Below are 16,943 nucleotides of genomic sequence, written 5' to 3' on the forward strand. Positions count from 1 at the left end.
AACCACTTCATAATATCTTTTAGCGCCCACATAGGTATTACATTGCATAAATATAATTAATATATGCCGCTTAAGACTTTTTACATACTTAAATTTTATTAAGTCAAGCCATATTTTATACATTTTAACGTCTATCTGCTTATTATATTAAATTTATAATTTTGTATAATTGCATGTAAATAATCAACAGGCTTTTGGAGTCCAAATTTATTTTAACTTTAAAAGAATGATACTATTTATCACTTTGCTTACAAACAATTTAATTGCTTATTATAATCATCAGTTCAAATATAAATATTTACAAAGGAGATTTAATTACGGTATAGTAGTGTTGTTAGCCATTCTGGCCTCGTCCCTTGAGGCTTATATTCCGGTGGACTTAGAGCCAGCGGAGAAGCGGCATCTGCCAATGCCACTGAGGACGAAGTTTCTGTAACAGCTATACTGGGTTTTCCTTTAAGAATAGATCTCAACTCCTCATTTTCAACAGCCCTAGTTCTTTGCAAATTTTCTCTAGTTTCTTTCATTCTCGAAAGTTGTTCCCTTAAAGTTCTATATTCTTCTAAAAATTTTTCCAACTGTGACGCTCGAAAATCAAAATCTTCAAATGGTTGGCCCGTACGCGAGTAATCTCGAAGACCAGACAGATCCAAGAGAGGTGTAGCGGACGGAACAGACAATTGCTCCCTGGATGGTGAAGCTGGTAAGCTTGGGTTTCGACGCATTCGGACACCGCCCGTGGAAAGATCTAAAAAACTATTTGACCGACGTCCAGCCGATCCATGTCTGCTTTTTTCATAGCTTCTTTCGATAAATGTTATCGAATCTCCTCCTGAACTGTTTCTGCGACTACTTAAGAGTGGACTTCGACTATCACCATCTTTTCTTCGGGGTATTGTATAAAAATAATAAGGATCATTTTTAATATCACTTCGAAAATATGATGATGAACCTAAAGCACTCATTTCTATCAGATCAGGATAATTCTTTTCACTATCGCTACCAGATTGATCATTATCAAGACGGTCGTTTAAACGAGGTCGCGGACATGATCGAGGATTATTATTAAACCGATTATTTTCAGATAAAATCTCAACGTGGCCGCTTAAAATTCCTGCTGATTTAGAACTCTGCATTGATTCAGGCGTCGCATCATTTCTGTAACAAATAAAATATTATGAAGTAGTATTTTTTTGTACAAGCTGGAAAAGATTTTTTTAAATTAATGTATTGACAACAATTTTTAGGCCATTATCACAGATTAAAAGCCGTATATATTTGTTTATCTATGCTCTTTGTTTGTCTTTTTACCTGTATACTCATCACGCGAAAACCCATATCATCGGGACATATAATTTTAAGATTTCATGGGGAATTAAACAAACTTATTGTTCTGCCACAAACACACACAAATTATAATGTGGCTTATTATTTTATACAGTAATTGTAAGTTTTCATGTTAGTAATGAAATTACACACACAGTGGTAGTTTTTGTCAATTTTATATTTAGATGAAACTCAAAATATTTAATATTATTGGTTATAAATTTCCGATAAGAACGTTATAACGATGTTATTTAGAAGAGCTAAAAATACCTTATATTATATTCACTCAGCCGTGGTATGTGTAAATCTCGAACTATCTCCCCAGCACTGGTAGATGTGGGCTCCATATCAGCTCGTCGCCAACGAGCTCCGTCAGTTGGCGTAGATGACTGTCTTCGATCTTTTACTTCATTCCGACCATACACTTCATATTCGTCTTCGGGGTCATGTGAAGGTACGTTTCTGTAGTCACCTCGTTTTCGATTAATATCGGATGTTACAACTCTTGAAACTTCTTCATTAGTTTTTAAATTGGCTTCTATTTTTTCATAACTATTGTCATTATGGTTGGATGTAACTATTTGTTCATTCCACCTATTTATTTGTCTCTTTTTACGAGTTTCATATGCACATAATACTATTAAACACGAACTTAACACTATTACCGCAGACACTGCCATTCCTGCCATGAGGGCCTTTCCACCAAAACCTTTATTTTGAGGTTTCTTTTCTATAATCAAGTTTAAAACTACTTCTGCTTTCCCAGCTCTATTTTCTGCATTACATGTATAAAAACCAGAATCTTGTAAATCTGCTGACCGAATGGTCAAATTACTTGTTTGGCCTTCACTGCGTAATGTAAATGTTCTGCCTGAATTAAAATTCGATAAAGTGGTATTTGCGAGAAGACGTCCGGCACGCACCCATCTTACTCTCGGTGCTGGCACACCATCTACTTTACAAACCAATGTAACCTCTTCTCCTTCTACTCCTTTAAAATTGTTTGAGCTTACTGATACTTCAGGAAGACATGCAAAATCCTCCAAGTCAAGACGATCCCATGATTGTAACATTAACCGTGGCGGTAGAGCACAGTCGGGTACAACAGTTGAAGGAACATTTTTTCTTATCATCCAGTCTCTCATTGGTCTAAGATCACAATTACAATCCCATGGATTATTTGCCAATTCCAACCCTTTTAAGGATCTTAGAGGTGCTAGAACTGCAACATGGAGTACATGAAGTTTATTTTTACTAAGTTCCAAGTACTCCAGAGAACCTTCCAAGCCTTTGAATCCACTTGGATCTATTTCGGATATTTTGCAAGAACTAAGAGTTAATCTTACTAAATGAGGCAAAGATGAGAAAGCTTCACTCTTTATTTTTGTTATGGGGTTACCACCTAATCGAAGTTCTCGTAGTTCAGGTATGGATTCGAAAGCATGTGATGGCACAGACTCTAGGCGGTTTCGGGAGAGGTCAAGCTCCACTAGATTTACAAGAGCGCGAAATGCGTTTTGTCTTATAACTTTTAAATTGCATGCAGATAAATATAGACGTTGAAGATTAAGTAGACCTGCCGATGAAAAAGCATCGTCACGTAGATTTGTTATTCGATTTTCCGTTAGGTCCAGCAGCTGAGTGGTCAGATCTAGACGCGGTGGGACAGCGTTCAGTCCGGCACGAGCACATAGTGCGGACTCTTTCCCGCTCCGCCACTTGCACTCACAATGCCGAGGACATTCGGCGGAGACGGCTACCGCCAACGCAAGCATCAGCAGCACCCACATTCCACGCGCCTGTTCAGCCTGCGCCACACCTGCCGTCTTCACTGCCGAGCGTCATTCCCTATACAACCACGATCCTGAAAAAAAAGTTCTATAGTTATTTCAAATTAATAAAATCAAAGGTATTGTGATAGTGTAAATTGATATTAATTTAAATAAATAATATAATATAAATAATGCACATAAAATAATTATAGTTATTATAAAAAATAATATAACAAAATTCTTTGGCTCAATCATTTAAATTAATTAAGTGGTTTACAGAACAAATCATATTATTATTATATTCTATAGACAGTTATTTTTAAATCTCATTTGACATATATTGGCTTTTATGTAAATTAAAATAGTAACACAATCTAGAACAAGGAACCTTAGATATTAAATCAGTATGTTTACACACATACACTTTTCATATTTCACAATCGTGGTTTTCCGAGTTTCGACTCGAAAAACCAAGTTTATTTGTATAGAACAGCTCTACTGATATGGTCACTCACCGATAAATAGTATACATTTACTTTAGCATTTCTACTACCAAAAAATAACTCATTTTAATAATTTTATTAAAAACATTTTTTTCTCCTAGTAACCGCTTATGATCTTTATGAACCCTTCAACTAGTAACTTTTGTAATTCAAATTTGACTAATATTTTCAAAAACACATTAAATTAAATTAAAAGATTTTATTGGAACATCTGTTATAGGCCATATTACTAAGTTGGTCAGCACTATACCTACATACTATAATTTATACCTTTTTTATACCTATCTGCTCTACTTATTTCGAAATCATTGTCACTTGAATATTAAGCAACACAATTACGTAATTATATCCTTGAAATATTCTAATAAATACTACTGTTAAGAAATTACTTATTCGTAAATATAAACAACTTTTTTATTATATAAACGGTTCCAAAATGCATTTCAAGCAAACAATGCAGGAAGTTCGTGAATTGAATAAATACAAATGTAACTGAATCAAATACGCATTTTAAAAATTATTTATCGATTGTAAAAGTTAAAATTGTTTTAGTTATAATCATGATTAAACAACTGCAATGTATATCCCGATAGTCACCTTTTTTGCCTCAAAATAATATTCAACTTAAAAGTATATGGATATAGCCGTTTCCAGTAGCAATACAAATAAAGATAATTAAATAAATTGGACCTTGGATTGACGTTACATCATTGGTCGAAATATAAATAATGTGGTATTCATTCTGAATTCGTGAAAGACTTCGTTTTGAATGTCAGCAAAATTTATAAATCAAATTTCAAGTGGATATAAACATTTGACTAGAATAGGGTAGAATAGTAATAAAGCACAGCTATAAACAAATCGCATGGAATAGTAAAAGCTAAAATTTATCAATCATTTCCCTGCCATTGAAATATACGGAATACCAAAAATAATACATGCGATACATAGCTTTGAACCCATTTTATCAAATTGATTTGATAAATGATATAAATCAAACGTTATGCTTAGAAGTAACAGCCTCTAAATATCTTTCATTATTGAAGCTATTTATTTTGCCATATACATATATATACTGTATTTATATAATTAGCCTGAAATTATTGTAATATTCTTTAAAAAGCATTGTAATTTAATAAAACGCTCCGTTTTACATTCTTTTATTTAAATTAACCTGCATGTATGTGTGGTTCAAATCCTTCAAATGAAATTGAAACTAGTTCTACTCAGCCAATCGACCTGACGTGTCGCACGTATTTTATTTATTCGTTTTAGTATAGTTTTTAGATTGATGACTTATTTGATTTGATTAAATTAACACGGCGCTTATATTTTTAATTATCTCTTACAAGTTTGATAACAATTAATAAATCTTTTATCGGCAACCTGTTTGTGGATGTGCAAGGTCCTATTTGGCATTATGTTGACTGAGTTCGATAACACAAATAACTACTGTACAAATGGTTATTATAAGTAAGACTAATATTAATAATTATATTAATGTTTCACGATTGCTACCAATGCTTAAACACTCTCACTCACCTCAAGATCTCACTGTTGTAAATTCATAGGACATTCGCATAATCTGCAACAAACGATAAAAACAGGATTAAAATCTTATAATATTAACGTGCAAATTTACTAAAAATATATCGATAAAGGTCTTATGCAGAAGAGACACTTTAATTTCGATTTGTGTAGTTATATTAAACATAGGTAGGCCTTCTAGAAGAGCTGGTGCCTAAAGGAAACAAAATCATAAATTAATTCAAAATATTATATATTCAAGTAGGTTCTTAGAAGCGTTTTATTCCTCATGTTAAAGGATTTAATCAAAATGGACGATGACAGTTATCGCGTATATTATACACATAAAATTCAGCGGAATCTAGTACTTCTTTTTTTAGGAAGACCGTTAAAAAGCACTAAAGGTAATGAATTTACAGGCAATTTCATTTTACCTTTGTCCTTTAAAATTCCGTAGGCAAATAACACTTTTCTAATATATTTTCGTTATAAAGAAAAATGGTAATTACTAAAAGGAAAGTGGCGCACCAGGCTGTATATAATACATCTCTAACCGTACTTACTACACTATATTTGTTATATTAAACTTACTTTGAAAATCATCTCTGAAAAAGCTGATTCTATTTAAAAAGTTTAAATAACAGTCTTATTGACTACATTTTTTTTTTGTTATATTTGTATTAGAAAATGGCTATGAAGCTTCGACGCGTAAGAATTTTCTATTCGACTATGTTAGAAGCAACATAATAAATTAATCATATGTAGTGTGTACCTTGTCCATTTTTAAACTAATACTAATAATATTAAAAAACATACCTACGTCCTTTATCAAAGATGTTTGTGAAATGCATTTATTTAGATACAATATATGTACATGTATGATAAACACAATATAAGCAATATAATATACAATAGGTTACCTATATATTGAAATATCTATGTTAAATTGATACGTAATTATTGCATTGTATTGATTTATAAACTTTAATTCGATACTCATACATTTTTACAAGAAAATATTATCGACTCTTTGCTGTTTATCATTACCTTGTAAATATTAACAAACGCGTTTTAGAAGAAGGTTTGCATCAAAAGGAATCCAAAAACGCTAAAAAAAATTGAACCAGGTCCGAACAAATGAGAGAGCTACAACGGCGTTGAAAAGAAAATTAAAATACAGTGCAAAGCGATTACATAGCTGCCTTCGGGCATACAGCGTCCAGCGACGGTTCACATATCCGTGGATGATGTGCAGGCATCATCGGACGGCAATATAAGAAAAAATAGATTATATATGAATAGGGAACACTAAATATCATGACTTTTTCATAGAAAAAACTACAGCGTGGACCTGATTTGTTCCTTTCAGTATTAATTTAATTCGCTGATTTGTATAAAAAAATACTATTAATATAAAATAATAATAGAAAATATACATCATTAGCGCTTCTACAATTCTAAAGGCTATATAGTCTATGAAAATGAGAACATTTGAGAAGATGAAGTGGCGAAATTATGTGCGACGTAGTCAATGACAAAATTAACGATCCACGCTTTTCGCTCGGTCGCAATTAAATACAAAAACGAAAATGTTTTTAATTATTGTAATAGAAAAATACTTTGCAAGAACACGTATTCGTTTTGTAATATCACAGTAATTGCTTTCAATTTTTAAGAAGTGATACGTGTGCCTCTTAGACATATAAAACGTATATATAAGTTGCAAGTTAGTAGTTGTTATCGATTCACAAGAATTAAATTCTTGGAAGATCTATATATAAAACATTATTACAAACATTATCCTCCTACAATAATAAAGGCTGTGTTTTTATTTTTCAGTTATAATATATCAATAAAGTGAATATCCAGCTCACTGTATTTCAAAACAAAACAATTTTTAATATATTACAAGATATTAAGAACATAATGGAGAGCGTTATTCCTGTCACGAGTTTGATTATTAGGTGAGAATGAATATTTATTGATAAAATATTAATGCATTTATAGAAAGTCATCAAAATAAAATTTCATAAGACCCTTGCGAAATAAAGATGTTAGAGTTACTAAAATCAAAATATTTTTTATTTAAATAGACCTTTACAAGTACTTATGAATCGTCAAGCGCTACCGCCGGTTCGGAATGTGTACTGAGAAGAACGGTAGGACAATAAGTTGTTACTTTTTTTACAAAAATACTAAGAAAAATAATCCAGCATATGAATATTTTTTGTTGGAATATAATGCGATATATTCGCTGATTGTTACCAGACTTGAATAGCACGTTTATTTTGAATACGCAAATATATATTTATATACGAATACACATCTTATAGTTATTAACACTCCTTTTGTCATATAACTGATTCGAATTTAAATATATACTCTCCTTACATATGACTTTTCTTCATTTTATTAAAAAATATTATTTTCAGTTAGTTCAGGATAGCTTTTCGTTGAAGTTCACATTGTAATTTGTCGTCATTCCAATACTGGTTATATTTTACTTTCAAACTAAATTTAAAAATTTAATTAAATAAAATATATTTCGTTTTTTAGATATTCGTATTCGTCAAGAATAACAAAGGCGGCATATTCATTACTTTCATATGTCTGGGTCTAATGGAGGCTTATTTGTATCGCGCTGTAAGCCATGACTCGGAGTTACCCTACATCAATGTCTGTGTTCGAAGCAATGAATAAATATGCATACTATATCATCATACCGCATCGATCTTAAATAAAGTCAAGACAAGAAAGGCAAATGAGTAAATGCGATATGAAATGGAAAGTGGACATTTTTGCCATTAGACACAGACGCTATAATAGTAAGAAATAAAAACCACACTTAATACCGGTATTGGCCACAACTATGCTATCTTAAACCTTAGTTATCTTGTGCAAAGGCCATCCAAATCTTATATGATTGTGTGGAGTGAAGTGCACTGAGTAAGATTTTACACTAAGTCATATTGCATTGTATAAATTAGTTTTATATAAGAAATCAGGAATCAATTTTTTTTTTTGATTATACAAATAACAAAGTATCTACAATTAAAGTTTGAAGTGCAAATTCACAACACGAACACAATAACGCGCTGGTGGTAGAATAACGAAGACTTACCCCGGTATTCGATAATATTAACAATTCATTTTATTTTACATTACTGTTATTTACCAATTTCACTTCTATGCTTTTCGTATTTTTGTATAGTATAGGTAGGCGGATGAGCATATGGGCCACCTGATGGTAAGTGGTCAACAACGCCCATAGACATTGGCATTGTAAGGAATTTTAATCATCGCTTACGTCGCCAATGCGCCACCAACCTTGGGAACTAAGATGTTATGTCCCTTGTGCCTGTAATTACACTGGCTCACTCACTCTTCAAATCGGAACATAACAATACTAAGTACTGCTGTTTTGTGGTAGAATATCTGATGAGTGGGTGGTACCTACCCAGACGAGCTTGCACAAAGCCCTACCAAGGTGGTAAGGCTTTGGCTTGGTGGTAGGCCCGTCTGAGTAAATACCACCCACTCATTACATATTGTACCGATGAGCAGCAATGCTTAGTATTATTGTTGTTCCAAAGGCACAAGAGACATAACATCTTAGTTCCTAAGGTAGCTCATTGGCGTTGTAAGTAATGGTTAATATTTCTTACAGCGCCAATTTCTATTGCCAGCGGTAACCACTTACCATTATATGGCTCGTATGTCAGTTCTTCTACCGATTTTTATAAAAGGAGATACTTCTAATTATAGTTTAACATTACAAAAGAAATAGTTAAACCCTTGTAGACTGGTGACGGGAATCACTTTTTTTTCGAAATTTTAACAAAAAAACAAACATGAAATTAGAGGGTAAACCGATAATTTTTTTGCTTTTTATTTGTGTATATTTCAATAAATCTTTTGTCATACGATAAATACAATTCCGTTAAAAAATCTACATTGGATCCATATAATATATCATGTTGGATACTTGAAGCTGGTGTGGAGATTGTTATTCGATTTACGAGAAAATCTCTTCAAACATTTAAAGAGATTGTAGGACTTTGTTTACCTATTTCGCTAACAGTCCCATATATTTATTTTACAGCAAGAAAAGCCTCGGACTTGTATCTTTATATTATCTTGCCGTTTTATTATTTCGTTTCTTGCTTTTCCAATTTCTTGCTCTTATAGCATTTATCTTTTTTATTCGAGACCATTAACTTGTTATATTTTAAAACGGCATATTATTCAAAAGATTATGCTGTATGCGTAAGCAGAAATAATGAGAAAAACGTAAAAGTAGATAAGCATGAAATTACTTACCTAATAAATATAAAGTTTATTAACTACGCATTATTAGAATGGTTTCTGGATGTAGTTTTATGAGTATCAAGTCATTTTTAAAGGATTCACAATCTTTGGATAAAGCTGCTTTTACGTCATCTTTATATAGAGCAACATTGCGTGTAACTGTGGAATAAGTAAGGGTCATTCCGTTTGTAATTGTAATGTGCCCTTTCTGAAACACGCAATCGCGTGCTCAATATGACACATGGCTGCATGTTCCAGCCAACACTAAAGGGCCCTACGTTCAATATATTTACATTGCCGAGACTTTTTGCACTTCTTATCCTAATAATTTTATATTTTAAATTAAAAATAATTACTGTGTTAATATATTTGTTCACTGTACAGTCATTCGAGCCTATAAAATAGTGAAATAATATTAAACATAACCAGTCAATTGTAGTGAAATTAGGTTTATGTCTTAATTATAAAATAAAGAAAGTAAAATCTATTAAAATCCACATCGATACTGAGCTTACGTTTAGGACAAAAGAGACGGTTCTAGTTCGTTCCCGGTCACAACGATAAATGGACTAGATAGATCAAAAAATTGTGAAATATTTGCTTTTTATTTTTCCTCTGTGTATAGCGATGCTAGAGATACTCAATGTAATCTAGTCTCGAATTTTCTTCATAACATAAAGAACAATAGTTGCCAATAACGGTCGCTGACATTAAATTCCTATATAGGAGCCTATTTAACAACCTTAATGCGTTGGATCTTCGAAAAAGCGCTCCAATGTATATTTCTAAACGTGTATCTGTTTAAAATAACCTGATAATTATATTCGATAATGCATTAACATATCTGCATTAGAACAACCTGGTGAATTAAACTCCAAGCCTTTTCCTCAAAAGGCAATTTTGACATTTTTTTAAAACTACTGATGATTTTTTGTTACTTTTAATTTGAATTTGATTAGATGAATCTTAGTATCTTAGTAGTAGTAGTTCTTTTAATTTGAATTTGATTAGATGAATCTTGAAGTGCTATGTACACTTGTAACTGACATACATATTAAATATACTATTATTGTTTTATAAATTAATCTTTTCAATGATTTATATGTATGTTGTAAGTGTGCTATTATAAATAAATAAATAAAAGGAAAGGTCTTGTAATGACACCTTTACAGGTTATTAATTTAACTACTATTACCACTTCTGTAATTACATTACATTTATTCTTCTCGTCTACATAAATAAGATTTTATTTAGATCAATAACTCAAGGAAATATGTAAACAAGAAACATAAGAAAAAGTCTCAAAGCGCAAAAGCAAAATATATTTGAAATTCAAATTGCAAAGGTGCTAAGCTAACTAGGTTTGGCCGGAGAGATCGCTTTGTGCGACCTTGTTTGTATTAATGTAATTGTATGTATAATAAAATAAAACCCTAATTGTACCCGTGCCAAGTTGAAGCTCGAGGCTGCTAGACTGTTACAAAATGAATGTTTCAGATTTCGTTTTACTTCTAAACAACAAAAGTTATTACAAACCTGTTTTAAATGTTAGTATTCTTCGATCCATATTTATATTGCTTGTTGGTAAAGTTTATTTGTATTTTTAAGTTTTTATTAAGATATTTAAGAACTGGAAATATTTCTCTCTTCAGAATGACTGCCATGGCTTTCATCATTACAGTACAGTACAAACAGCCTGTTAATGTCCCACGGTAGATTAATTCTCATTTTTCCCCACGTATAAAATGTTGCTCATTAATATAGCTGGCTAACTATATATTGATTTTTTACGTTTAGATTTTTCTAGACATAAGAAATCTTACTAATGTACAAAACATTAACCGTAAAATTAAATACAAAATCATCATTGGACACTTTAAAAAATTGTTTATACACAACATGGTATAAAACAATAAGGGAATAAATAAAAGCATCATTATTTCTATTTTATCAGGGGAAAAACTAAGTATAAAGTTAAAAATACAAAATCAAAAACTTTATAATACTATGCTTGCAACCGTGATACCATTCAGATACCATTTAGTATCAGTCGAACCGTTCATGACACCCAAGACTGAGCCCTGACAAAGTGATAGAGTTTTTTCATAATTAAATCTGATATTATAAAAACATTTATTAATTCATTATTTTCGTTACAAAATAAATGAGCAATTTTAAATTATTTGTTAATTAAGATTAAATTTTTATTTTACCTTTTTTCATTCTATAATTATGGTTAAAAGTTAAATGCTTGACTTAAATGTATGCAAATCGATACCACGATCATGTAACCGTCAAAGCACGTTTTATTTAGATGAACTGAACCCACAATGACTCTAATATGTTAAAATGTTTGCGTATTCACAAAACAATATATGTAAACGCTTTACAATGCTATTGTTGCAAACCAAGTGTCCGGTCCACACAAACATTTGATTATTCGATTTCATTGATTTGTTTCTTAGTTTATTTGCTATATTTTTGCAAATACAGGATTTTTATCTACAGATTTCTGTCTCCGGGGAACATACGAATACGCCAAATTGACGTTGTAATAACTATTCATATATAATTTCAGTAATAACTATATATTACATCAAAAAATAACTTTATTTTATAAAATACTAACGGACGGGCGGACGGGCATATTGGCCACCTGGTAAGTATTCATCAGCGCTTACAGACATTGGCGATGTAAGATATATTAACCATTCTGTACATCGTCGATGCGCCACCACTTTACTGGTGGTAGGGCTTTGTGCAAGCTCGTCTGGGTAGGTACCACCCACTATTCATCAGATATTCTACCGCCAACAGCAGTAATTAGTATTGTTGCACTCCAAATTGAAGAGTGAGTGAGCCAGTGTGGCAGGCACAGGAGATGTAACGTTTTTGTTTTTTATAGTATAAGTAGGCAGACGAGCATATGAGCCACCTAATGGTAAGTGGTCACCAACGCCCATAGACATAGTCATTATAAACCAAATCAAATGTTAACCACCGCTTAGATTGCCAATGCGCCAACAACCTTAGAACTAAGATGCTTTGTCCCTTGTGCCTGTAATTACACTGGCTCACTCACCCTTGAAATCGGAACACAACAATACTAAGTACTGCTGTTTTGGATGGGTTGGTACCTACCCAGACGGACTTGGACAAAAGCCTACAACCAAATATATAAAAAGTTGTATTCAAATATGAAGTTAAACCAATTATTAGGAAATTTATTAAATGTAATATTTAAGCAGGAATTCTTATTACTAATATAATCATTACAGTTCAATGTTGACTGTTTTTTTTAAGACAGAAATAGTAAATTTAAATATCGAATACGGTTAATGTACTAGAATAGAAAACTGCCTACAAAACCTTCTGACCTAGATTCTTCCATACCACAACATTCGTGTCGTTGCACTTTTAAAAACAGTCAAGTTCGAAGCGACTTTCTCGTTTTGTACTTTATACAAACAGTTAAAAATTTATTACAACACAAATATAGTTCAGAATTTAAAATGTTCATTAGAATATTTATATTTTAAAACATAATAACCAATATCTTTATTTGTTCAAAATAACTCTGGACAGGGATTCTGTTTAGGAAGCTGGATAACCCTTGACTTGGGTGTCAGAATTAAGGCATAAAATACCAAAATCGTTAGTTTATTAAACGTTTTAGCAACTGATAAATCACTTTGGTGTTCGAAATAGGCTTTAGAAATGACAATAATATTCACCTGGGGACTAACTTATCGTTATCGAAGGTCTTGTTGAGTACTTTATGCGTGTTGGGTAATCTAGACTCAAAGTCTACCGCTTACATGAATAAATGTAGATTTTATAAGTTACAAACTTACCCTCTCTTTGCAAGAATAAAAGTTAAATATATGTATTTTTTAAGTTTAACAAACAATTTTACTAAATTGATTAAAAAAAAACAAAATCAAAATAACTTCTACTACTACTAATTACTTATTCAATAAGGCTCTTTCAAGCACGACTTGTCAATCATCATTTAAGATAAAATATTAAATCTATGGATATCAACGGTTCAGTATGTATATTTCACTTAAAAAAATAGGCTAGAAACTCTGTAGTTACTCTTTTTCGTCAATCATATATATACTCATACTTTCTATATACTCATTATTCAAATACATCCATTTAGATCTTTATAATCATTATACAAAGTAATATTCTTTATTTATTTTATTTTTAATATATTATGTTATATACTTTAAATTTATTAATTTATAAATATAAAATTATATTTGATACGCAGAGTATTGGCTTGGAATAAGATTTACTGGTGGTAGGGCTTTGTGCAAGCTTGTCAGGATAGGTACCACCCACTCATCATCATTTTCTACCGCAAAACAGCAGTAATTGGTATTGTTGTGTTCCAGTTTGAAGGGTGACTGAGTCAGTGTAATTACAGGCACAAGGGACATAAAATCTTAATTCCCAAGTTTGGTGTCGCATTGGCTATGTAAGCGATGGTTAACATTTCTTACAATACATTGGCATTGTAATATCTCTGTCTATGGGTATCAGCGACCATTTACCATCACGTGGCCCATATCCTCGTCCGCCTACCTATTCTATGTAAAAAAAACATTGCAGCAAGGCTCGACAGAGAGCACCAGACGGATCTTGCATCGCAAATAACAGAGAATTGTGGGAAGAGGCTGCTGACAATAATAATCATTTAATCACATGTAATAGTGATTAATCATGCGGTTATCTCTCTAGGTATTTAATCAAAAAAAATTTCAAGTTCCAATATCTTCTAATTCTGAATTTACACGTATATTTACTCAAACCAGGTTAAATGTGGATAATATACGCGTCCGGTGGGTTTCGGTGTACAGTCTATGGGATTTTTATACCTACCACCTAAAAGAAGAGTTCAGGCGCAGGACCAAAGGTTTTACGTGCTTTCCAAGACCCGGGAGTGTACACACTTCCAACTTCCCGACTCCGGTTTGCTACTGAAAATTTTGAACAGAGAAACCTAATAACTTTTTATTGGCCCGACCTAGAATTCCTAGAGTACTTCCGGATCTGTGGCCTTACATCTAGCCACTAGACCAACGAGGCAGTTATATATCGTTATATAACGTTACATCAAAAACTAAGTGCGGGCAGTAACCGCATACACGTGAATCAGTATGACAAACTGTTTGAAATAGGTTTCTATAATCTAAATTCAACGTGAATGGAATCGCGGGATGGAGCTATTTAATGAGGAGACAGAAGGAGACCATCTCCGACCAGCATCCCTCGCCTCGGCCCGGAAGTGGTACACCTCCGCGAGCACCTCCGCCTGGAGTGCCCTGGCGGGTCGCCCGCGAGGAGGGTCGCCGCTGTCCAGGACACCATACGATATCCCCTGATCGCCCTCACCGCTATGACCTTCTGCGGCTTCCGCAGGACGGCCCGGTTTTATGCGGTGAGTGCGTCCACCCATATCGGGGCACCGTACAGTGCCATCGACCTCACTACACCGGCATAGAGGCGCCGGCATAGCGATCCCGGTCCTCCCACGTTGGGTAGGAGGCGGCCTAAGGCGGCGGCGACATTGACGAGCTTCGGGCCGAGTTGCACAAAATGCAGCCCGAATCTCCATCGCCCGTCCAGGACCAGGCCCAGGTATTTCATCTGGGCCTGCACCTTGATCACCGTCCCGTGGACGGCAATACTCGCCCCGCGTGGGGGGCCTCTCCGTGGACCGTGGAAGAGGAGAGCCTCCGTTTTGGAGATGGAGACCCTCAGGCCCAGCATTTCCACTCGGTCCACGGTGAGAGTCGTCCCGACCTCGGCCAGGCGGGCCGCCTCCCGAAAGTCCCGCCCCGTCGCGGTGATGAGGGTGTCGTCTGCGTAACACAACACTCCCATACCGGGAAGGACAGGGGCTCTCAAGAGGCAATCGAAGCCGACGTTCCACAGAATTGGGCCGAGAACCGACCCCTGTGGAACGCCGCAGCCTACCCGACGCCGGACCAACTTGCCATCGCCCCCCGTCCAGATGACCTCTCGGTCCTGGCGGTACGCCTCCAACAGCCTTCTCAGATAGTTCGGCACCCCATGATATCGGAGTGCCTCCCTGATCGGCTCGAAAGGGAGACTGTTAAAGGCATTTGCCACGTCTAGCGACACCACCAGGACCACTTTCCTCTGGGCCACCGCTTCCATGGTCCGAGTCTTCAGGGTGTTCAAGGCGTCGACAGTCGAACGGCCCACCCTGAACCCGAACTGAGCCTCTGAGAGACCCGGACCGACCTCGTCGAGGTGTTAAACGAGACGGGCTGCGAGAATCTTCTCAACTTGGCTGTCTCGTTCAGCAGCACTATCGGCCTGTATGCCGAGGAGGAGCCCGGTGGTCGACCCTCCTTCGGCAGCAGCACCAATTTCCCCTGCTTCCAAGGCTTCGGGAACTGCCCGCTACTCAGACATTCGTCGAACAGCTCCCGAAGCCTATTTGCTAGTCTGCCTACCTAATAGGCAAAAACCGCATTTACAAATGCTCTCATGTTCGAAAGCTTTGACGAACATTCGTGTGAAAGCGAGCGAGCTTACTGTAATACCTTACACATTCACGTGCATTTATTTATACCCCAACTTGAAACAATGGACGACGTCTACGTTCTAGAACATTCGCGTTGCATTTGCTAAGTCTTTATAATTAATATATGTTTTAAAGCGACGTCAGGCTCATACTTCCGTTGTTAAATCTTTACTTATAAGATGGCGGAGATAGATTATGTTGCTATGTATTTATTTTGCAAAATTACGATGTGACTATTTATATTTACTTTTATGTAGACTGTCTACATGGAACACAAAAATTAATCTATGTTTCATAACAAAAGTCTATCACTGATGACGAACAATGGCATAGCCTACACCTGTGGTTGTCTTTCTGTTGATTGAGGTTTTTCCAATAAGAGGTAAGAATAGGGGATGATTGTTTTTACCCAAAATCTGCCTGACCTCAAACGCCGGCAAAGCTGCAAAAATAGTGTAGCATATATAAATAAATAGCATCCATATTCCAATAAACGGTTCGCTAATTGAAATGTTGATTGTTCATCCACTTTGTTGGTACCTTTGTTGTTTATTGAGTACTTTGGACTCGGCCAAGCTTATTCAGAGTCATATCACGAGATATTTATATATCAAATTGCATTTGCATTAAATGCAATATAATCACACCAGCATAACCAGTTTCACGACAAACAATTTCTCCTCTCTTTCTTAGACACCCATTTCAAACATACCACCACTGTACAAGTAGCACCGTCGTTAGTGTATCCATGTCCTCTTAGACTCAACTTTTATCTTTAGGTTTTACTAGGAAATACGCCGTATTGTTTTTTTCTTATAAGTATAATATATAACTCAGGTATGTTTACGAATATTTAAATGTTATTTTTGTACTATCTACAAGCAATCTATACTAATATTAAAAATGTGAAAGTAACTTTGCATATATGTTACGCTTTCACGG

At 34.5% G+C, this 16,943-nt stretch overlaps 1 protein-coding gene across 1 annotated transcript in view; it reads right to left on the reverse strand.

The window, feature by feature from the left end:
- Positions 1 to 249: 249 nt before the first annotated feature.
- LOC126771242 (uncharacterized) overlaps positions 250 to 16,943 on the reverse strand; it is a 54,739-nt gene continuing 38,045 nt past the window's right edge. Inside the window, exons 2-4 of the mRNA XM_050491020.1 lie at positions 5,144 to 5,186; positions 1,597 to 3,190; positions 250 to 1,158 (exon numbers count right to left, since the gene is read on the reverse strand). Coding sequence (XP_050346977.1) covers positions 312 to 1,158; positions 1,597 to 3,116 — 2,367 coding nt within the window. The 5' untranslated portion in view covers positions 3,117 to 3,190; positions 5,144 to 5,186 and the 3' untranslated portion in view covers positions 250 to 311. The remainder of the gene's footprint in view (positions 1,159 to 1,596; positions 3,191 to 5,143; positions 5,187 to 16,943) is intronic.

Source organism: Nymphalis io, chromosome 10 (assembly GCF_905147045.1).
Source record: "Nymphalis io chromosome 10, ilAglIoxx1.1, whole genome shotgun sequence".
Classification (NCBI taxonomy): Eukaryota; Metazoa; Arthropoda; class Insecta; order Lepidoptera; family Nymphalidae; genus Nymphalis; species Nymphalis io.